Source organism: Nanorana parkeri, unplaced genomic scaffold (assembly GCF_000935625.1).
Source record: "Nanorana parkeri isolate BGI_ZX_2015 unplaced genomic scaffold, ASM93562v1 scaffold74, whole genome shotgun sequence".
NCBI lineage: Eukaryota > Metazoa > Chordata > Amphibia > Anura > Dicroglossidae > Nanorana > Nanorana parkeri.
In genome coordinates this window covers 2,670,418-2,694,024 of record NW_017306342.1, presented here as the reverse complement: position 1 = coordinate 2,694,024, position 23,607 = coordinate 2,670,418, and the positions used below count along the sequence as shown (strand labels likewise).

Genomic DNA, 23,607 nt, shown 5'->3' with positions numbered 1-23,607 from the left:
GGCTTCGGCTCCGCCCACACAGCCCCATCATCCATACACAAGTCTTTTGATAAGTCCCATCAGCTGCGGCGGCAGAGGGACTTGTAGTTCTCAGTGGAATACAAGGCTGGTGACATCCATATTACTGAATGTCCATACCTAGGTACAGACATGGACAGGAGGGAGAGTCTGCAGGAGCCAGAGCATTGCACCCGCCATCCACTGATTGTGCTTGTAATGCTTTTCTGGATTCAATGTCAAAAATAATGAATAGGGATTTTTTTGAAGTGTAAATAAATGATTTCTTATTAAAAGGTGGAATTCCCTGTAGGCATTGCCAGCTTTGGTTGGAGCTCTTCTGGTCATGCCTCAGGAATGTCTTTTGAAAGTGACTAATTGATTTGTTATTTCACATATCTTAAAGTGTACTGACACCCAATTCACCCCCCTCCCTGCCATCCTGTCCATCTCGTCCATCCTGCTTTATTCCCATGATGAAGGGTAACACATGGAGGATTGCTGCTCTGTACATCCATGGCAGCAAATACCTAGCCACTCTTCATGTTGTCTCAGCTGAAGGGGCTCATGGGTCGGATGCACAGATAGAGGCGACCAATCAGTAACTCTGCCTGAACTCTGTTTCTTCTTCTTCAGCAGAGATCACATGACCAGTGATATTCTGGTTCCATGACTGGTTGTTCTGGGAGCCCATGGCTGCTGTCTGTGCAGGACAAATGGCAGGTTGATACAGGGGCCACAGTGGGCACCTAGACCCTCGTCTAAAGCTGAACTATTTTTAGGTGCATGAGCTGTGTCATATTTACCTTTCATCATCTCCCAATCCCTCCAGCTGCCAGGACAAGGCTGTGGTGGCATATCATGTAGTTGCTTGAAAAATATTGAAGATTTATTTTTAAGGCAGTGTCTTGTATTCGTTGCTTCTGCTGGACATCGCGCTTTGATAGCCACCATGTGATCTCTTGCCGCAGCTGTACATAGGGCTCACTACGCATGTGTGGGGGCTCCGGTAAAGGACAGCACTCGCTCCTGGAGCGCTGGGGGGCGCTCGTCCTAACGGCTGCCCTGTTCTAAAAAGGAAATAGGAAAGGGCTTTGAAAACAGGCAGGATTTTTGGGGGGCAGGAATCGCTCACACAGGTCTGCCATAAATGTATATTTGTAACATCTGATTTAGTATAGGGTTATGGAACGGTGTTCAGAGACTAGATGCTATATTTCTAGAAAGGTGATCTAACCCTTTATAGTGTATGGGGGAATTTATCAAAACGGGAGCAGTTGCCCAGGGTAACCAACCACCTTCTCTCTTTAGTCTGTTCAGTTAAGATTTGAAAATTGAAGAAAGAAGCTGATTGGTTGCCATGCACAGCTGCTCCAGATTTTGTCTGCCCCAGTTTTGATAAATTCCCTTATATGTATAACCACAATTTGGCTTTGTTTAGCATAGAGTAGGGAAGTTTAAAACCGCTGACAAGTTATTTTTTTTTCTTCTTTTTGTGTACGATTTGAGAACATCTCTTTTTACTTCCTTTCCCAGAGACCCAACAGGAAGTTAAAGGAAATCTCCCAAAGTGAGGGGAATTCCCCTCTCAGACAGTTGTCCCTATTGGAAGATTTCCCCGCACCGCCTGTTCTGCGAACAAATCTGAAATGTAAGAATTCCCCTCACTTCCCTTCTCAGTGATCATAGTCACCAGTACAAATAGAGGGGTGAAACTCCTCAATGGGGACACAGCAATAAAAACTTAACACAGGGTCCAACCTTTTCCCAACTTTTACAGGGAGACGTGGAAGTGAAAGTGAAACTCCCCTGTTTTGTGTAAATGTCAGGACTGGATGGACAGAAATAGAATCTTTGGCAGGTTAAACAGATCCTATACACGATCAGCCATAGCATTATGACCAGTGAGAGGTGAAGTGGATGACATTGACTATCTTGTAACAATGGTACCTAGAAGTGGGTGGGATATATTAGGCCGCATGTGAACATTTTGTCCCTGAAGTTGATGTGTTGGAAGCAGAAATAATGGCAAGTGTAAGGATTTGAGGGACTTTGACAAGGGCCAAATTGTGATGGCTAGACAACTGGGTCAGAGCAACTCCAAAACTGCAACTCTTGTGGGATATTCCCGGTCTGCAGTGGTCAGGAACTACCAAAAGTGCTCAAAGAAAGGAAAGCCAGCGACTGGTTCATGGATGGCAAAAGGCTCATTGATTCATGTAGGGAACGAGGGCTGGCCCAATCCAATAGAAGAGCTACTGTAGCTCAAATTGCTGAAAAAGTTTATATTGGTTCGGATATAATTGTCAGGATCCTCTTCAGCTGCGGCGTCTCAGTATACCGCGAGCTACAGCTCGCGGTATACTTGAGCCTAGGGTGACGGGAGGACGCTAGTTTGTGTCCTCCCGTTACCCTAAGGAGAACTATGGGGAAAAGCCTTAACCCCATAGTTCTCCTTTTTAAAGGTGTCTAAACACAGAGCATTGCAGTTTGTTTTGTGTATGGACCGGTCAGGCTGCCCGTGCTGACCCATGTACACCACCAAAAGTGCCTACAATGGGCACACAAGCAGCAGATCTGAACCACGGAGCAATGGAAGAAGGGGCCTGGCCCCATGAATCACATTTTCTTTTACACCACGTGAATGGCTGGGTTTGTGTGAGTCACATACCTGGGGAAGAGATGCATTATGGGAAGAAGGGAAGCCGGTGGAGGCAATGTGATGCTTTGGGCAATGTTCTGCTGGGGATCTGACCATGTTTAATGCTTGACCTTAAATATAGGTGTAACATGAAACATGGTGATAAACATGAAATGACCCTTTAATCATCTCTGAATGGTCTTTTAATATTGCAGTGATAGCAGTGAGTCAAAGAGGAAGTAAAGGCAATTTTTTCTTCATGTTTGGTAGTCCGTGACTGCCAACATTATCTCAGTTTAACTCATTATTTGACTGTAAAAGAATTGGCTGCACCAGTGACAATTTAGGGGTGTCATATAATAGGGGTGCATATGTCTTGCATATATCTGACTTGCAGAAATATGTTTTATTTTCAATATGAGGGTCCATTCACACGGTTGTGACTAGCTGTGCACCATAAAACCTGGCTGATACTTCTGCGCCTGGGAGTGACGGGTGTTGAATATAGCTGCGGGCAGCAGCCTGTACAAAGCAATGACCATGTGGCTGTATACATATCCCTGCACATCCCAGTGTTTTCATCTGTAGAGGGATGGGTGAGCGGCCTTGGCTGCAGACATATCTGTAAAAAAATAAGTCAAGGCAACTGGACTTGCTGTATTTTTCTTGAAGACGTTTCACTGAGCATCCAACCAGCTTTCTCAATTCAATTCTGAATTGAGAAAGCTGGTTGGATGTCCAGTGAAACGTCTTCAAGAAAAATACAGCAAGTCCAGTTGCCTTGACTTATTTTTTTACAGATATACCATGACCTGGATGAATGAGAACCTTCACAGACTCGGATGCAGACAGTTTGTGCCCAGGGCCCCTCATCCCTCCATGTACAGATAGATGACTGTTAACAAAGAAGTAAATCCACTGTAATCCTGTGTTGTATGACAATAAAACCAGAGGGGGTGAATGTTTGTTTTTGTATGATTTGTTAATGGTTCTCAGCAGGCCTTAAGCTGGATTTGCACGCTGAACAGTGTACATGGGGGAATCTTCATCTGCATGGCTATTGTATTTTCACATCCATGGCATCTGGGGCTGTCGGCATACCAGAACAGTGACCGCAGCCAACAGTTTTCAGCTCAGCTTCTTCAACAAAAGTAGACTGAGTAACTGACTTATGTCAGAGTGGTGCTAACAGGACCACCCAAAGCTTGTCAGCAGGACTCGGCCAAAATGTGTTCATTGTATAGCCAGCTTTAAATGTCAGCTTCAGCACTTGCATAATGATATGTCATTTGCACAGAACACACGGGGTTATGTACGGCAAACATTAACTCCCCAGCCTCCTCCTAAGCATTACATAGAAGGGTCAATGACACTAACTGCCAGGAATTTGCATGTCCTCCCTGTGCTTGCGCGGGTTTCCTCCAGGTACTCCGGTTTCCTCCCACACTCCAAAGACATGCTGGTAGGTAAATTGGCCCTCTATGTATGTATGTATGTATGTATGTATGTATGTGAGATAAGGAGCTTGGACTGTAAGCTCCTTGAGGGCAGGAACTGATGTGAACGTAAATACCTATAATAAAAAAGAGGAAATCTAAGTAGAATTTGTAAGCGAGTAAAAACCAAAGGTAGGCAGCAATTTACTCCTGGTGGTGCATATGACTGAGTGACCCTGTCAGGTCACAGAACCACATCTGGGCTTGCGGAGCCCGAGCAAAGGTCAGAGGGGGTGACACTATCCTTGCTTTGATTTGTTGGAATTGGCTGCTCTGGGATCAGATTGGACAGTGCCGCTTATATTAGTGGGACTGCAGGTACCAGCATGGCTTTGTCCCAGGACTCCCCAAAAAGGTGGCAGTTCTGGCTTCTAGGGCTGCAACAACTAATCGACATAATCGATTATTGAAAAAGTTGTCAACTTTTTCAATAATCGATTAATCGTCTTCCGATCAGTTGGCCCTGTTCACGGCTCCACACACGCTGCGCGCCGCACCTCTTCCCCACCTCACGCTCGCCGCTGCCAGACCCGCCCACATCCACGCTCTTCACGCCGCACCTCCTCCCCGCCTCACACTCACCGCCCGCCCACATCCACGATCGGCACAGGGACGCGGGGAGATGTAGTAAGGAGGAGCAGGTGTGGGGGGATGACAGCCACCGATAGACAGGTCCAATCTCAGAAGCAAGTTGCTGGAAGACTGCTCAGGTAAGCCTGCACTTCCCACACATGGTGCTCTAATGTATTGCTGGGATTTGTATTCCTCTATAGCTGATGGTACATTGTGCTGTATATTATACATAGGAATACACATCCAGCAATACATTATACACTGTATGTATAATGTATTGCTGGGATTTGTTGTATTCCTATATAGCTGGTGATATTCTGCACTGCACTGTATAGAGGACTACAAATCCCAGCAATAATACATTATACAGCGCAATGCAGAATACCACCAGCTATAATGTACTATTGCTGGGATTTGTTGTAGTCCTCTATAGCTGGTGATATTCTGCATTGCGCTGTATAATGTACTATTGCTGGGATTTGTAGTCCTCTATAGCCGGTGCCATTCTGCATTCATTGCTGTATAATTTTACACTTTCCATTTCACTATATTGCACACCACACTATTTTTTTTCACCGCTCCAAGCTTGCTCCTGTGATGGACTACAATCTCAATACAAACTAGTAGTCCATCACTGGAGCCATTTTAAATTTTTTTTTATTGTTTATCCGATTAACCGATTAATCGAACTTAATAATCGGCTAACTAATCGATTTTGAAAATAATCGTTAGCTGCAGCTCTACTGGCTTCCCCTCTTCAGGAAGCCATTGCTCTGCTGGATGGCCATTTTCCCCTCTCTTTGTGCTTGGGTGCTTGGAAGTACACTCCTCCAACACTCAGGTACAGTGGCCTTGCTGTCAGTGGCATCCACAGACGCCATATTCCCTTGATGGTAGCCGAGCGTGGCCTCGGCCAATGGCTCCTGTTCTCACCGCACATGTGATGAGCTGGGATTTCCAGGATCGCACTAGCTAATGTGCTTGGTGTTTATCGAGGCTTGGGCAAGTATTCTTCCACACAATAGCCACAAAATGACACCAGGAGTGCTGTACCATTAGAAGTCCAGACCTAATAGTGAAATGTCTGAATTCCCGTGACGCCATCAGGCAATTCTAGGAATGCACATTCATCTGGATACTGTGCTTTGCATAAGTATACATGATAGTGAGCGGGGTTTTATTCTAGTGGATTGGGCTTTTCTCCAGGTTATAAATAACATGTTCTGATGTCGGCTACAATTTGCAGGACTATACAGGACGAGGATATAGTTATACTGGTCATATACTCTGGAAGTGTTGGCGTTTCTCATGTATCCTCTTTGTAGTTTGTTCTTCAATGACCAATGTTTGATTGCTTATTCCTTCTGTCTACCAAACATCATGTGTACCTTTTTGTGTATTTGTTTAGCTTGAATGCAAACAAAGCTGTGTTTGTTTTGCAGATATATGCCAGCAAAGGAATTTTGCGCTCAGTTGTGATTGGGGATCCTCCAAGAGCAAAGGATTACTGTATTACATACAATTCGACATGGACAACCCTTCCACCGACCTATACAAACGCTGTAAGTTCTTGTTCTCAGGGCATTTAAAGAAGAACTCCAGGCAAAAATTGTATTAACCCTTGCAGTGGGGCTACCTGTGCATTGCAAAGGTTAACTGCTCGTTTTTGTCTAGGTTTAAAAAAAAAAAAAAGTTATAATCACCTGAACCATGGAGCTGACTTGCTCTTAAGGTGCCCATACACCTTACGACCATCGCAAGACCTTTGTCTTGCGATGGTCGTAAGCTCATTGAAAGCTCGTACGATCTGCCCATCTTGGACGGGCAGATCGTACTTGCGCTCATCGAAAGCTCGCCCCGCTGAGGGGCGGGCTTCCGTTGACCGCAGTGAGGGGCGGGCTTCTGATCACTGCAAACGGGCAGTGTGCGCGTGCGCACACCGGCCCGTTCGGCAGTTGTCGAACAAGCAGGCCACTAACCCGCCGAGAATCGTACGATTCTCCGCGGGCTTTCAAGCCTGCTTGTTCGACGGAAGACGTGCGACCGTGCAGTAGAAACGGTCGCACGTCTTCCATACACTGTACGATTCTCGTACGATCGCGGGATTTCCCGCGATTCTCGTACGAGAATCGTACAGTGTATGGGCACCTTTTAGACTGGTCCTTCCAGCCTCTCTCCCCTTCCTCTGCAGTGGTTTAGAGTCCCGTACATTATCATGTTCTATACATAGTGTATAGGACATGGGAGCACTGAGGAATATTCCAATGTTGCAGTGTATGAGGAGACAGGATGGAGAGAGTGCTGTGACAGCTGGCCGGCTCAGAGGATTGGGTAAGTATCACTTTAATTTTTAACCTAGACAAAAAAAAAAGAGCACCTAACCCTTGCAGTGCTGGGGTAGCTCCACTGCAAGGGTTAATAATAACTTACTAAACTTTTCTAAAGGTGTGTTTGTTGTCATTTTAAATAAAAAAAGAGTCCCTCATTAACCCCTTCATGACCGAGGCCTTTTTTTTCATTTTTTGTTTACATGTTATAATCCACATTTTAGGCCAGAAAGCTACTTAAAACCCCAAAACATTACATATTTTCTGAAAACCAAGACCCTATAGAATATAATGGTGGCAGTTGCAAATTTTTATGTTGCACGATATTAGCTCAACTCCTTTTTATTAAACCCCAAAGTTATTTATTAAAGTGAAAAATGCACTTAAATGGCTCAAAATAAAATACCTATTTTTTAAATAAAATATAAAAGATGAGGTTACTGCGAATAAATAGACACCCAACAAGTCCAGGTTAAAAATTGTGTGCGTCCGTGAAACTGCGACAAAATTCAGTACCCCAAAAGTTCGTAGGCGACGCTTTAAAAGCCCCCACAGGTCATCAGTTTAGAGATACGCGTAAATATTGGCCCTAATATTATTGCTCTCCGGCGTGCGCGTTGATACCAAACGTGTAGCGCGATTATTGTTTTCGCAGGTTGGCACACCTGACGCGTGTTTACGTGAAGACGCGCGTGCTCGCGGGGAACTTTAAAAAAATATTTACATTATTTTTATATTTTATTTAATATTAATTTTTAAAACTGTTAGTTTTTTTTTAATAACTTTAATTGCTATCACATTGGGGGGCTTACAAGACCCTCATGTGATTGCATATTGGCAGTGACAGGTATGCTGTAAGGTGATGCTGGGGGCCCAAAAGACCCCTAGTGTCACCTTGTACACTTGAAATTAAATATTGAAGTGCAGATCATACTTCAATAGCTTATAGCTGGGCTTCAGGAGCCCGGGACTGACCGCTATGGGACCGGAAGTGATGTAATCTGCATCACTCCCGGTCCCATAGAACAGAGATCGGTGAATGGAGGTTCGTTGGTCTCCTCCCCAGCTTCCCTCCGACACCAGAGAAGCCGGTCCCGGGCCGGTAGGAGGGGCAGCGGAGCCCAGGAAACACGGCGGGGTGTCGGGCGGGGGGGCTTTTACCGCCCCGTAGAAACGATCTGGTGGCAGCTGAGCTTTACAAGTTTAAACGGAGTCCCGGCAGCAAAAGCCGCCGGTAGTGTATTTTAACGGGCCCGATGCCAGTGATGTACACTGTACGTCACTGGTCATGAAAGGGTTAATGTGGTCCCTCTCAGCTGTAGGGTAGGGAGAGAGTTCTCAACCTTCCATGTAAGCTTCAGGCTCTGAGTGATCAATGTTGTGGGGGGTTGCTCAAAGGGTGTGTGGGGTTACTTTATTATTGGACTTGGTTTTCCATAACCCTCGCATTGAGAACCACTCGGTTCTCCATATCTAAAACCAGCGCGCAACAATAGTACTTTATGTAAAGAGCAATATTAATGATGATAACAATATATAACCAGCAAAAATATTGTGCTGGCAATATGCAGAAAATGTATATGCGGGAATCCTGATCTGTGATAGGAAAGCGACTACTCTGTAATTATGGTGTTTATTTTCTCCATAATTACTAAAGTCAGCTTAAACCCAAAAGGGTACAATGTAGTAATGTGACCAAACCGCTTGGCCCAGAATACAAACTGTAGCTGCTTTATTATATTTTCATGTTCTCTCCCTGTAGTCATCCTTTAAAGGGCTCGCTCTTGTCAGAACATTGTCATTCCATTTGGTTATTGGTTACCTTTTTCATGTATTCTTTATTTTTCAGACCTTTTACAGGTTATTAAACCTGAGCTCAGTGTGGCTGTGCAGCCCTTCGGATGTGCCCAGTAAAGGATTTCAGGACATGGCGGTCATTGTCATGGATGGAAACTGCTCCATATTGGAGAAAGCGATTCTGGCAGAAAATAATAATGCTAAAATGCTGCTCCTTGCTTCTAAAGAAGGTCTGGTACGTGTTAGGATTATTGAATATGTACTTATTATTGTCACATTTCAGTTGGTCTAATCAGTTATATACAGTGGGTATAGAAAAGAATCAGCCTCTTTTAAAATCACATTTTATTGCTTTGCAGGCTGAAATGAAGAACAACACCTTTTTTGTTTTATCTAGCTGTACTTAGTGCAACGTATAACATCCTAGTGAGAGAACACCAACATGTCATAATAAAATTCAAAAACAGAATCACTGAGTTGGAAAAAGGATCACCCCCTTGAATAGTATTTTGTTGAACCACATTTTGCTTTAATTCCAGCCTTTAGTCTGTTGGGGTATGTCTCTACTAACTTTGCACATCTAGACTTTGCAATATTTGCCCACTCTTCTTTGCAGAACTTCTTTGATGGTGACCATTTGTGGACTGCAGTCGTCAATTCATGCCACAGATTTTCAATGGGGTCTAAGTCTGGGCTCTGACTAGGCCATGCAAGGACATTCACCTTCTTCTCCTTCAACCACTGTGTGGTCATTTTTGCTGTATGCTTTGAGTCATTGTCATGTTGGAAGGTAAACCTTCATCCCATGGACAACTTTCTGGCAGAGGGCAGCAGATTTTTCTCAAGAATTGGACAGTATTTTGCATCCATCCATTAATCCTGACAAGTGCTTCAGTCCCTCCTGCAGAGAAACACCCCATAACAGGATATTGCAACCTCCATGCTTTACTGTAAAAATTGTGTTATTTGGATGGTGAGCTGTATTGGATTTCTGCCAGACATATAGTTTGGTGTTGGGGCCAAACAATTAAATTTTAGTCTCATCTGACCATAACACCTTTTTCCATGTGGCCTCAGAATCTTCAAGGTCTATTTTGGCAAAGCTCAGTGGTGACTGTATGTGGCCTTTCTTGAGGAGTGCCTTTTTTCTTGCAACCCTCAAGCCACATTTGTTGAGAATTTGTGATATTGTTGTCACATGCACACAATGACCACTTTTTGGCATAAATTCCTGTAACTGCTTCAGAGGTGCTGTAGGCCTCTTGGTAGCCTCTCTTAACAGTTTCCTCCTGGCTCTTTCATCCAGTTTGGAGCGACGTCCTGATCCAGGGAGGGTCTGTGTTGTACAAAATTCCTTCCACTTCTTAATAGACTTCACTGTGCTTCTAGGCATTGATAAACCTTCGAAATGTTTTTCTATCCATCTCCTGACTTGTGCCTGTCCGCAACTTTATCCTGGAGATCTTTTGACAGTGCCTTGCCACCCATAGTTGATTTGTTTGCTTCAGTTGCACTACCAGGGACTGAAATGCTCCAGGAAAGCTCTTTTCATGCTGAGCTAATCAAAATGACCACAGCTGATCACAGTTGAAAGTCAATTGGCTTTGTGTGCCATTGAGAAGGTGACTAGCTACAACTGATTGAGTTTACAAGTAAATTTTAGGAGGGGGTGATCCTTTTTCCAACTTGCGATTTGGTTTTTGAATTAAAAAAAAAAAAATTCTGACATGTTGGTGTTATATCTTTCACTTGTTGGATGTTATAAGTTGCACTGAGTAGATAAAAGAAAAACTGTGTCTGTCTTTCATTTCAGGCTGCAAAGCAACCAAATGTGATTATTTTAAAGGGGGTGATTCTTCTATACCCACTGTATGTGTACACACAGAATACATTTATGTATGAAAAATAGAAATGAGATGTATTAGGTAAGGTACATTATAACAACATGACAATTAACATTTTTTTTTGACTCTGCTCTAACCTATCTGCATCCCCCATTGCAGCCGGCTCCCCAAGACAGCAAAATCAACCAATTGACAATACCCCTTGCCTATGTCAAATATAAGGATCTCATAAACATGGAACAGGTATGTTAGTGTGTGTTTGTTTTTTTTTGTTTTTTTTATTTTTTTTTGTTTTGTTTTGTTTTAGAACCATCTGACTTTGCTATTGTAAGCAACTATCTTTTAGTATTACATATTTGTTTACATTATAAACATAACTTTTATATACTGTGATGTATTTATTTTTACAAAGTGTATTGAACACATTAGTGTAATTGAGCATTTACATCAGTCCTTGCTGCATAAGAGTTTACAGTTAGCCTGTCAGTCACACAAGCGCTCGCTCACACATACATACTCAGGTTAATTTGGTCAGAAACATGTTCATGTGTCCAGGTTTCAGGATACTGGTAGGATTAAATTAAGGACCCCAGTTTTGCAAGCCAAGAATGTTAAAATGCATCGCCATTTATATTTAAGAGGTGACTGGCCTGGTTACTGTATGTGCAGGCAGAACCCTTCACAGTTTGGAGGATGGGAGCCCAATTTGCAGTCTTTTTCTTGCGTCCCAGCACTGTCTGACAACTTTTTGAAGTTTAGGCAGGAGACCCTATTTGATTTTTTTGAGCACAAAGCTCATTGCTCAAACTCAAAAATATTTATAGATGAAGACATTAAAAAGAATGCCAGGAAAAACTATGAATGTTTTATGTAAGCACTGAAAAAGTGTTGGTCAAGAAAAATCACAAAAGAATCCTTGATCACATCAAGGCCAACTTTCACTAGAATCCCAGATAACTAGGCTGAAGTAAGGGAAAAGAGGGCAATGAGCAATGAAATGGATGGATACAGTCATAAAAATCATGAATATGTCATTGCGAAGACTTAACCACTTGCTGCTGGCCATATGCATATCTGTGGCAGCACAGTGGGTAGGCTGTAACATCAGGCTGTCGCATAGATAAGTAGAGCGAGCTTGTGCCACTGTTCTGTGCTGAGAGTGCAATTACTTGGCACTCCCAGCACAGTGACCAAGCTGTCATCGACTGCTCCCAGTCACTTTACGTTCTGGAGCTGGTGGAACGTGCTCCCGATCATGTGGCAGCCAGTCGCACTCATCACATATTCGGAAAGCCCATCTCTGATTCTTAGCAATTAAAAAACAATTAAAAGGGAGCTGGTGGCAAGGGGTTAAGACCCAAAGAGAAAACCGATCATGCTGGAGAAACACTATCCATGGAGTCACCACCAGTTTACGTCAACTTGACGGCACTTACTAATAATAATAGATACTGGAAAAATGTATACATAAAATAAATCTAAAGACGCCTATTAATGTGTCTTGTTAACAATAATGTGACAATTCAAAGAGTTTACAATCTTTGTCAGACTTTATCTCTGCTAGGATGTGAAAATGAGAAAATTTGTTAACTGCCCAGGAAGCCTGAAGATCCTCCCTATGTTGATAGAATGTCATCGATTTTTCTCTGAATCATCTTAGAGAACTATGTGTATATGTTCATTTCTCTCCCGTTCATTGAAGGACACAGGGAACAGATCGGAGATCATGTACTGTAGGGTAATATCGCCACCTGCAGGAGAAGGACGCTAGGCACAAAAAACTAAAGACCAATTACAGCCTAGGGGCGGCCCCTGCTGGTGGCCAAACCCCCCACCTGCTGACAAGTCTCCAGTTTTTTGCCTAGCGTCAGGAGTAAGGAGCTAAGAATTCTTTCTCGGGTATTCTTACCTGCTTCTTCCTGCTTTTTTCAGTAGACTCTTCTAGCAAGTGTTGTTTCATTGAAGGACACAGGGCCCGCCCCTCTGTGTGGGTGTGTACTCCTTTACTGCTTGTTGCTAAACTGGAGACTTGTCAGCAGGTGGGGGGTTTGGCCACCAGCAGGGGCCGCCCCTAGGCTGTAATTGGTCTTTAGTTTTTTGTGCCTAGCGTCCTTCTCCTGCAGGTGGCGATATTACCCTACAGTACATGATCTCCGATCTGTTCCCTGTGTCCTTCAATGAACGGAGAGAAAAGGATTTTACGGTGAGTACCAAAATCCTATTTTTTTCTTCAGAGGTGAAGAAACAGTGACTAACAAGTCTATTCACTAAAGGGTGAAGGGTTTGGAGGACGCAGAAGTTAAAAAAAAAAATTAATCTAGGCCACAAAATCTGATTTGGAAAAATTATCCAATTCAGCTCACTTTCCAGTTCAGCTATGTTGTCCTAGATTGTTCACTTCTCCTGCCTTCTCCAAACTCTTCACCCTTTTGTGAATAGACCTGTAAGTGTCAGCCATAATAGAAGTTTGTCTAGTTACTGGATGATATACTGTTTGTGTGGCCATTATAAAGTTACTTTTATGTTGTTTTGTGTATATTTAAACGTAATCCTTTTTTATGTACATGGTTCATCGTCTGCATTCCAGCTAAAATTTTAGATAACAAACTATACCAACTGCAATACTGTTATTGTCACGTTTCATGCATTAAAAGTGGAAGTAGGAGCAGATGAGAAGTCATAGGAACACAATTACAGGCTTAGAAGATGGGGTATTACCTGTGAATAATGCAGTCTTATCGTATAGAAGTCAAAATTTCTATACAATAAAGCTGGTAACCTTTTAGATGTTGGACGTTTGACCAAATGTTTACAGAGTAATGTCTATTTCTTTTTCTAGGTGCTTGGAAACAATATTGCTGTGACACTTTACTCCCCTACACTCACACAGTTTGATTTCAGCCTGCTGATTATATTCCTTATCTCTGTGTTCACTGTGGCATTGGGTGGTTACTGGAGCGGACTGTCTGAGATGTAAGTGTAAATGAATATATGTAACTTGATTCATGCTCTTATAAATCCCATGCCAACACAATATCCTAACTAGAAAAATGGTGACTGTCAGGTACTTTTGTCTTATTGTCCTTGAGATCTGCTTGGCTATTTGTATTGCTTAGTGCAATCAACTATTTCAATGATTTCATTACTTAAAGTTTACCCCAGTATTTCTGAATGGAAATATTATTTTAATTTGTACTATGTTGATAATCCAGGGAAGACTTGAGGCCCTCTCCAAGTGAAGATGAATATGAAGGAAGGAAAAAGAAAGATGAAAATGTAACATTTACTCCTTTAACTGTTATCCTGTTTGTTGTCATTTGTTGCGTCATGCTGCTTCTCCTATACTTCTTCTACAAGTGGTTAGGTAAGTGGTTTGAAGTTCTTTTCAGTTTCTGTGTATATTTTTACATATGTCAGTTATTGGGAGATATATATATATCTATATAGATATAGATATATCTATATCTTGGCGCAGTGCAAACTCTAGTGATAAATAAAGGTATTTTACCGGCACACACTTGAAAAAAATCTTTAAAGTATTGATATGTTTATTCAATACCAGATGTCACATACTGTCATATGGTGCTAACGTAGTATTGAATAAACATATCAATACTTTAAAGATTTTTTTCAAGTGTGTGCCGGTAAAATACCTTTTTATGTATGCTTAATCCACATGACATTGACACAATCAATTGTTATATTATGATCTACTTTAGAGGCAGAAAGTCATAGTTGTATGGTCCTGCATGTTTTTTTCAAGTATGCTGGACCTGTTGTATGTCTCTCAACTGATTCATTCACAAAGACGGGCCTATCTGCTGGAAGAATATGCAATATCTAATTATTGAAATTCTGGTATTTAATATTAATTTGGAAAATAAATTTGTGTTTAGAAAGTAGACTATGTGCAAACAATTTTGTACTTGCAACTATTTACATGTGTTTCTCTTTGTCTGCAGTGTACGTTATCATTTGTGTGTTTTGCCTGGCATCTGCAATGAGTTTGTTCAACTGTCTCTCTGCGTTGATCCGGAATATTCCATATGGAAGATGCAGGTGTGTCTTCATTGCAGATGTCAAAAGTATTTATCAAGCCCGGCTTCACCGGTTAGAATAACATCCTCTCTCTTTAATGCTTTGTGCAGAATTTCATGCGTCAATAAAAGTGCTGAAGTGAGGCTCCTTTTCTTGGCTGCTTTCTGCGTAGCTGTGTCGGTGACCTGGGCAGTGTTCCGAAATGAAGATAGGTACTGTATGTGATAATTGGGACAGAACAACACTTCACTCTCATGTGACACATTTACCACTATACTATAAATAAGTTGTATTCACAGTGCAGCTGTTGGTGTCTCCCATTGAATGAAAATAAGTGTATGCTGCTGACGTGCATTTGTTCACATTCAGATTTTACAAGTAGAAAGAGAATTGATTATAAGGAAAAGCTAAACCAAAAAAAACAAGGGAAATGTAAATGTTCTGGGCACACAAGAGTAAGAGTATTGTATCATGGCTGGTGATTCAGAGGCACTAAGACGCTTATCTATGATGTAGATGAACCATAAAATATATATAGGTCATATAAGGGGTTGTAAGGCACAAGTCTATAAAATGCAGTGTGTGTATATATGTGATGATGTAACATATAGTCATCCAGCAATCGTATTGCAGAATGGGGAATTATTTAATAAAGCATATGGGGTACGGGCTGAAAGCTGTCAGTCAAGGGGGTATTGAATAGAATCGCAGACAGGTTGTTGTCAGAGTGGCCAACCAGCTTTAAATCCAAAACGTAGAGAGTTGGTTGTGGTTCATGGAGAGGACACATATGGGTGTTTCAGAGTTGGCCATTTAACTAGAACTGGAATAGTGCCTTACTGAGCACCCGTTCAAATATTTTGACACTTTCTAAATAAAAAAGAAGAAACATTGTAAGTAATGTCAGAACCACCTGCTTATCACTACCTTCTATGCATATAGTTTACATGGATGGGAAGTTGTGACAGACAACAGCGACAGGGCAACATGCTGCTTAATATTGGTAGGTGCATGCACTCTAGTAGAAAATGCAGTGTTTGATAAAAAAAGTCAATATGTCTGTACTTACCTTCTCTGCGCTCCCCTCTGCCTCTCTCATCCACCAGAGTTGAATGTTAAAACCTGCATAAAGCTGGCCATACACCTCCTAGATTATCTGCAGATTTTCTATAGTCAGACACAAAAAGTGCAACAGATTCCTCCATCTACGCTAAACTGTGTGGATGGCGGTATCTCCTCCTGGGCCAAGCTTCAGTATCTTGTTAGTCAGCCATGGTGGCTCTCAAAACATCTGAACAATGCCGGCATCCAATCAGATTGTTTAGGTATTTTGACAGCCAGCGGGGCCGACTAGCAAGATAAGGGAGCTTGGCCCATCGGGAGATTCCCCCATCCACAGTTTAGCGTAGATGGAGGAATCTGTTGCACCTTTTCCATCTGACAACAGAAAGTCTGCAGGTAATCTATAGGTGTATGGCCAGCTTGGGAGATAGCATGCTCCTCTCCACAACCATGTGACCGTGCTGCTGATTGGGGAGACAAGGGGTGCCTTGGGTTCAACATACATGTAATTATAGGGTATTTCTGGGGGCTCTGACAGCAGATTGGTGCAGTAGGAGAGTATGAGGAAGGGAAGTATTGGCAGCTTATGGTTTATGCTATTCAGAAAAAGTTTTCCTAGTATGTGCAAAGTATAGGTTTGCTTTATTAGAATAAAATGGATACCGGATGCCATGCTAGTCCTTAAAACGGTTGCATTTTTATTGGTACATCTCTGTTTTTCAGGTGGATATGGATATTGCAAGATATTCTGGGAATTGCATTCTGCCTCAACTTTATAAAAACTCTGCGAATGCCAAATTTCAAGGTAGGAGTTTTTTGTTTTTTTTAAATAATCAAGCCACCCCATTAGTTAGATTTGGTTAGTCCGGATAACTGCACTTCCTAAACTATTTTATAATGTTTTTAAATATTGGAAAGCATGGTTGTTCACCTTTCTATGATAAGGCCGGAACAGTGACCGTCATAGTGTCCCTTTTAGGGCTTGTTCACACCATGTCCGGCCCAGACTAGTTTTTGTCCACACCTGAAATGCATACCAATGTATCCCTATGGTATTTCTGGGCTCTGTTCACACCTGTGCAGTCCATTCTGGTGCTGCAGCAAAATGCTGCATGTACTTTTTTTGTCTGGTCTGGAACGCACACAAAATGCATGCAAACGCACTGGACTGCACCTGAAAGCAAATTTTAAGCTAGAAAAAAAATGCACCGTAACGTGTGACAAATGCACTGCACCGGGTTTGCAGATCTGCTCCAGATCTGGTCTGGACATGGTGTGAACAAGCACTCATTGCCTTTTAATGCAGGTGACCTGAAAGCAGGTAATAAAAACAAGCTGATGTTTAAAAGAAACCCTATATGTATGTAATGTTGGCTGCACATATTAGTCAAGTGTATTTCACAAATAATCTGTTCTAATTTGAGTGCGATTTAATAATCAAGCAGTAAGCTTGTTCAAAATCCGAGTCATACTATAGCCAATTGTAGGCCTTTTAGATATGATAACTTGTAAAGTGCAGCAAAGCCAAACCTGTCAATGAGGTTTTATCTTTTGTTAAGATAACTAGAAGTGGATTTTGTCTGTTGCACTTTGCGTAGTCGTTGAACCTTCTCCTCTTCTGAGCACTCTGATAGTTTTTTTTGTTAGATTTGTTCAGTTTGACTACAGAATACCACTTTTGTTGTTCAGTGATTGTATGCAAAGTGGGTTGCAGAGGCCTAAATATCCACTAATGGTCAGCCTATGAGTTTCTGAAGTTATCTGAGCTAAATATATTTGAAATAAAATTAGTGCTTTTGGCTTTTAAAGAATTTCAGACCGTTCTAATGATAAAGGAACACATTGTAACATTTCTCTCAACTTCTAACATTCTTTGGAAGATTCTATCCATATGTGTATACATTTTATTTCACCAACCTATATGATATCTGTGTATTTAGCTTTTGTGGCCCTTTTCAACCTCTACTTTTAATAACCGAGAGCTTAATTTTTAAGACTTTTTTTTGTTTGTTTTTACTACGTTAGAAAGGAAACTAATGATTGCTGAATTACAATGTATTCATCACTTTGTGTTACTTGTGTTTTTCAGGCCTGCGTGATCCTCCTAGGTCTCCTTCTTGTGTATGATGTGTTTTTTGTGTTTATAACTCCATTCTTCACAAAGGTATCAGAACAGCTTGTTGGCATGTATATTATTATGTTTACAATTTTATATAAAGTTTGACATTCATGTTCTGTAGATTACCTTCTCAGGCATGGTTCCCTGTGCCAAGAGAATGTTAATATTTATTCTATTCTAGAATTTAGAGCATGAACCTGTGTCACTGACAGATGCTGATCTACACTAACGGTCAGGAACCAATCAGCATGGTTTCTGATCATGGGTATACCATGAGCCAGTCATGCTGCTCACATTGGGTTTGTTTAGTAACAAGCCTGCTAGCTTCAGGTGTCTCTGTGCCTTCTACAAAGAGAGGCGTGGTGGCAACTGCTCTGTGGATTACAGTGCGTAAAAATTAATAAATAATAGAGAAAGTAAATACAATTTGATGGAAAGTGTAGTATAAAATGAGCAAAATTAATTAAACATTGTCCATTTGTCAGCTTACAGTAAAACCATGTGCAGCATATTTACTAAAACGGTGTAACAGATAAAAGCCCTATATGTCCTTAAGAGTTCACACCCGTGCAGATCACACGTCATCCCAGGAAGGAAAGATGCTGCGTGTAATTGCGTGCAGCAACCTATACCTGCCTATGGGAGGATGTGGCTGCACACAGTTATACGCGGTTACACACATTCCCGAACCTGCACATCTGTGTGGGTCTGGGTGCGCACACTTGAACGCAGGCAGTGAGAGTCCAAGTGCGGGCATCCGTACAGGTTCGGGTCTGTGTGTAACCGGGTACAGCTGCATCCTTCCATAGGGGGTACAGGCTGCTGCACGCAATTACATGCAGCACTTATCTATGCCCAGGTATGCATGCTGCACGGATGTGCAAGCCCATGTGAATGAGCCCTAAAATCTATGTTGAAATGATTTGGGCAGACAACTTAGTATTCAGAATTGTCAGAATCAAGCGGAATTGTATACTGACTGCTTATTTTAGTCCGGGCATCTAGACTTCAATGATTTTTTATTTATGAAGGGGTTAGTATAGTGGATAACATTGTAAGGTGTACGCTTTCTAGTCTGTGTCTCTTGGAAAATGTATATACAATATTTCTGACAGAGATTATCACCGGTATATTATAGTTTGTTCATATACAATCTTCCAGTTGGCTTTTACCACTTAGAGTAATTACTTGATACCACCACTTTATTACATGAACTTTATAATTCTATAAAATATTGTATCTAAATGAATTGTATTTATTTCATTCTGTTAGAAAATCATAGGCATATAAGAAGTGCAGGAGAATTGGAAGTGTATATTTGGCAGAGCTACTGCTTCTAGCCTTTCTTGTGCAGTATAGGAAATTCAGGGCTGATTTACACCCTATGCATTAGGGCTGTTGTTTCCAGCGCAGTCCCAATGCAAGACAAGGCAATTTGCCTTGTCACAGATGGGCTCGGTTCACACCACCACGCTGCGATGGGAATGCAGAGGTGGGCGCTGAAAAAAAGTCCACCATGCTGTAGTTTTCTTCAGCGCAGTGGGATGCAATGGAAAAAAACTAGCTCACACCCCACTGTGCTTGCAGAACTATTGAAATGTCACTTGAGACATTTCAATAAAGTTTTACCCCCCAAAAAAGACACTGTATGATGTGCCAGGAACAGTGCACGGCACTGTCGGGCAACGCACACCAGCTGCTGTTCATTTAGCAGAGAAGATATGAGATTAGGTGGTGTGAGCTATAGCAGTTTTCATACTCCCATGTATACAAAGGGGCTAAAGTACTGGGAACATTAGTAAGAGGTTGGCATGCTCAGCCTGCCTGCTCATTACTTGAGGTTTTCATCCTGGCATTGCTGTAAGACTGGCCTCCATGGAGTAGGGAAACGACCACCGTCCCCCATTTTGTCAGAAGTATGCTGACCTGGGAACCCCTTCTTGTGATATTGGTGAGGAATTCCCATGCAAACCCATTGTAGACTCCTTTTTTGCCTTTCACGTACAGAAAACGTGATGTAAATAAATGTATTGGTATATAAAAGATTCTGATAGCCACCAATCAAATTCAACCCTACTTTGTAAATGTGAATGTGATTGGAAGGAGAGGAAGTGGGTATATATGCCAAGACTCCAAGACCTACACTGGAATCTGGCTGTAGGGGATAACCGAAAACCCGGATTCAATTTAATTGAGTGTGTTTTAGATTTGCAACGTTTGTTGGATATCATTGGATGAATGTTTTGACTTGTTGTTTTAAGTAATGTTGTTAATGTACTACTTTTTTATTTTATTTTGTATGATGCTGTTCTCTTTACATAAATGCTGCAGGTTTAAAATGCAAGCACCAAGAGGTATCTGCACATTCCAACGGCAGCCTTTAATTTCCTGCTTTTATGGCCAAATGCTGGGCTTTTTTGATATTCTGAACAAAGCTAGATGGTGTCGGAGCTTGCCTCTGCCTTGCACCCCCTAGACCAGGGGTGCCCACAATTTTTGTGTTAAGATCTACTTTTCAAATGAGGAGCTACATGAGATCTACCACTGAAAAAAAAACCTCCCTCGCTCTCCTGGCTGTCTCTCCTCGCTCTCCTGGCTGTCTCTCCTCGCTCTCCTGGCTGTCTTTCCTCGTTTTCTCTTCTGGCTGTCTTTCCTCGTTTTCTCTTCTGGCTGTCTTTCCTCGTTTTCTCTTCTGGCTGTCTTTCCTCGTTTTCTCTTCTGGCTGTCTTTCCTCGTTTTCTCTTCTGGCTGTCTTTCCTCGTTTTCTCTTCTGGCTGTCTTTCCTCGTTTTCTCTTCTGGCTGTCTTTCCTCGTTTTCTCTTCTGGCTGTCTCTCCTCTCTCACTCTCCTGTCTGTCTCTCCCCACTCTCTCTCCTGGCTCACCTTGCTTTATTTTGCAACAGGCTGTGTAAACTAATATTCTTTGATGTAATACATAGCACTTAAACCACCAGTATCCACCAGAAAGGTGTCAGGGAACTTGGCCCAGCAGACTCAGGCTAATAGGTAATGTGTGCACAGCTAAATAAATATACCAAAATGGAATAAAGGGGCCACCATTCACACCCTTCCTGATCTACCAGCATCAGCTTTGAGAGCTACTGGTAGATCACGATCTACCTAATGGGCACCCCTGCCCTAGCCATTCCTATTGAAACGCATTACTGTGATGAAGTGGCTGAGGAGGCAAGAGAGGTAGGTAAGTGTTCCCCTCATAGGAATTGGCAGTAAAAGCAGGGTTTTACAGGCTGCTGCAGGTATGTGCCTTTTTAAATTATTATACCTGCAGCACTTTATATTTTTATTTACAGATTTTCTTTATAGCAATTTGTTTACAAACTGTGCAATCCCATTGAGCATGTAATGAAAACATGCATAAGTAAGGTTTATATGTGATGAGACCGCATGTTAAAAAAAAAACCTAAGAAGTTCCAGAGATATAAGCTGTTACATTTCTGTGCAAATTTCGATTATTTTTCATTTTTTTTACTGAAGTTGTGTGACCCCTACCCTTATCCACCTTTAGAGGGTCCATTTTGGTTAGTGAAACCATCCACCACATTAAGGGCCAGTATTGATGGCATACATTTGACCAGTTTGAAATGTTAATGGGATCATTCAGAATTTACTGACCGGTGCATATGACCTGCAGTTGACCTCCTTCTGACTGGCATTTGACCTACTTCAAGTGGGCTTTTGCATCCCCATAGACTTGTTTGGGCATGCAAAACCTGTTTGAAGCAAACAAAAGCTGGTCGACACAGGTCCTAAGTAGGGATGCACCGATACCGAGTATTTGGGTGAGTACTCGTACTCGCCCAAATGCTCCGATACCTAGCACGAGTACTTCCTGTATCAGGAAGCCGGGCCGCGCATCATTACACGCTGCCCGGTTTCCTGATTGGCCAGGAAATGGCTCCATGCTCTCTCGTCACTTGTGACATTTCAATAAAGTTCAAACAAAAAGGAGGATACTTGTTTTTTAACCTATAAACTACATTAAGGAGTGTCTTTTATGTGTTTTTTTTTACTTCTTTCTGTTAAGACACATGATGGGGAGATTTGATCACCCTGTCATGACTCTTTAGTATGGCTTGAGGCTAATGCAGTAGTGTTACATGAGATTATTCACATGGTGGTTTGAAAGCATACCAATTGCATTGTGCACATAACATGCACATTAAAAATAGGAATATCAGAAAAAGAAGGTAAGGGTATGGGGTTAATGAATCATCCTTCCGCACAGGGTATCTGTATCCTGACTCATGCACACACATAGTGAAATAGACACAGCACAGATGTAAACCACCCTTTGAATAAACTTCCTGTGTAACACATACTGCTAGTGTGCAGGCATTTGCTGTGCTGGCTGGTAGATCTAACCACAGCCAGTTTTGGGAGGCGATCACATTACAGTGAAATCTGACTTACAGGAAGTGACATTTGAGTTCAACATATTTCCTTTAGTTTACTTTTATAGTTGGAGCAAATTGTATTATTTACATCAAGTTTTTATTTTAATTCTATATTTTAGTTGAAAGGCATTCCTGCCCAGTGTTTGGAATGCCATCATGTTGTTCTACAGATTTACACTGAATACATAAGATCGCTGAACACTATTTATTCCTCACTGTGGCCTATGTTTGGCTGCTGCTTTTTGGATATTAAATGTCTGTGACTTGGATTTGATCCTAGAGTGGTGAGAGCTATGTGGAAGTGCCTGCTGAATCTCAAGCCACCTACGAGAAAGTAAGGACTGTATTTCAGTTATCTTCCATAGACTCTTCTTTCAGTCTCTTTTACGGTCTCCATTTTATTTTCATCACATCTGACCATTTTTCTGGGCACATTCTTGGTCTTTTTAATGAAAGTTGTTAATGTGGATTCACATCGAATTGGGGGTGGCCATTTGTCATGATTGAACTTTTCTTTTTTTTTTTTTTACTTGTTAAATGCTGTTGTGTTTGATCAATAATGGGTGATTGAACTTTTTTTTTTTTTAAATAAAATGTGACCACTTCATCCATTTCACACCTTTCAATGAACTTTAAATGTTTTAGCTATTGTCCAAAGCATTCCAAAATCTCTTGGCTCTCGATTTTATTACTGTAATTTTTACTGTGGAATATCCCAAGCATGTAGGCGGAAAACCTGCACTGTACTATGGATAAAAAAAAACAAAAAAAAAACATTGTAACATTTCATTTAAGCCCCTGAAATAAGTCTGAGCTTCAATTACATCATTGTCTTAATCCTATAGACTTTAGCCTTATGTTTTGGGTTTGTAGGCCTAGTTAATTAAGGTTCTACATCTGCTGGATCTCACTGGCTTTGCCCACCCCTGCTTTTGGATGCCCCATATGTTCAAAAATGACTTAAATCCTGTAACAATAAAGAACATAAGACTTCTTTCTTTAGCATAACTTCTTTTTCTTGGAGTCGGTTGAGGGACACAACTCCTTGTCCCTTAACGGACTGCAAGAAAAATATTTTATAGTAAGCCTTCCTCTGGACCAACTGCATGTTTGGAGAGCTGAGGATGCAGGTTTTTTATTTAAACTATTTTTGTCTGTTGGTTGAACTTTATTGATCTGTCTTTTTTTTTTCAGACTAACTGTGCTTTTATATGGGTATATAGAGAGTCAGAGAAACTGTACCACATACTTTGACTCATGCAAAAGAAAATATTACTTTTTTTTTTTTAATTACACCA

General features: G+C 41.6%; 1 protein-coding gene across 1 annotated transcript in view; it reads left to right on the top strand.

Annotated features, from left to right (window-relative positions):
* SPPL2A (signal peptide peptidase like 2A) overlaps nucleotides 1–23,607 on the top strand; it is a 31,982-nt gene that overhangs the window by 2,157 nt on the left and 6,218 nt on the right. The window contains exons 2-13 of the mRNA XM_018576694.1: nucleotides 6,150–6,269; nucleotides 8,884–9,066; nucleotides 10,835–10,918; nucleotides 13,515–13,648; nucleotides 13,888–14,039; nucleotides 14,638–14,734; nucleotides 14,824–14,925; nucleotides 16,499–16,580; nucleotides 17,865–17,962; nucleotides 18,211–18,232; nucleotides 19,387–19,403; nucleotides 22,592–22,643. Of these exons, the coding sequence (XP_018432196.1) occupies nucleotides 6,150–6,269; nucleotides 8,884–9,066; nucleotides 10,835–10,918; nucleotides 13,515–13,648; nucleotides 13,888–14,039; nucleotides 14,638–14,734; nucleotides 14,824–14,925; nucleotides 16,499–16,580; nucleotides 17,865–17,962; nucleotides 18,211–18,232; nucleotides 19,387–19,403; nucleotides 22,592–22,643 (1,143 nt within the window). The remainder of the gene's footprint in view (nucleotides 1–6,149; nucleotides 6,270–8,883; nucleotides 9,067–10,834; nucleotides 10,919–13,514; nucleotides 13,649–13,887; nucleotides 14,040–14,637; nucleotides 14,735–14,823; nucleotides 14,926–16,498; nucleotides 16,581–17,864; nucleotides 17,963–18,210; nucleotides 18,233–19,386; nucleotides 19,404–22,591; nucleotides 22,644–23,607) is intronic.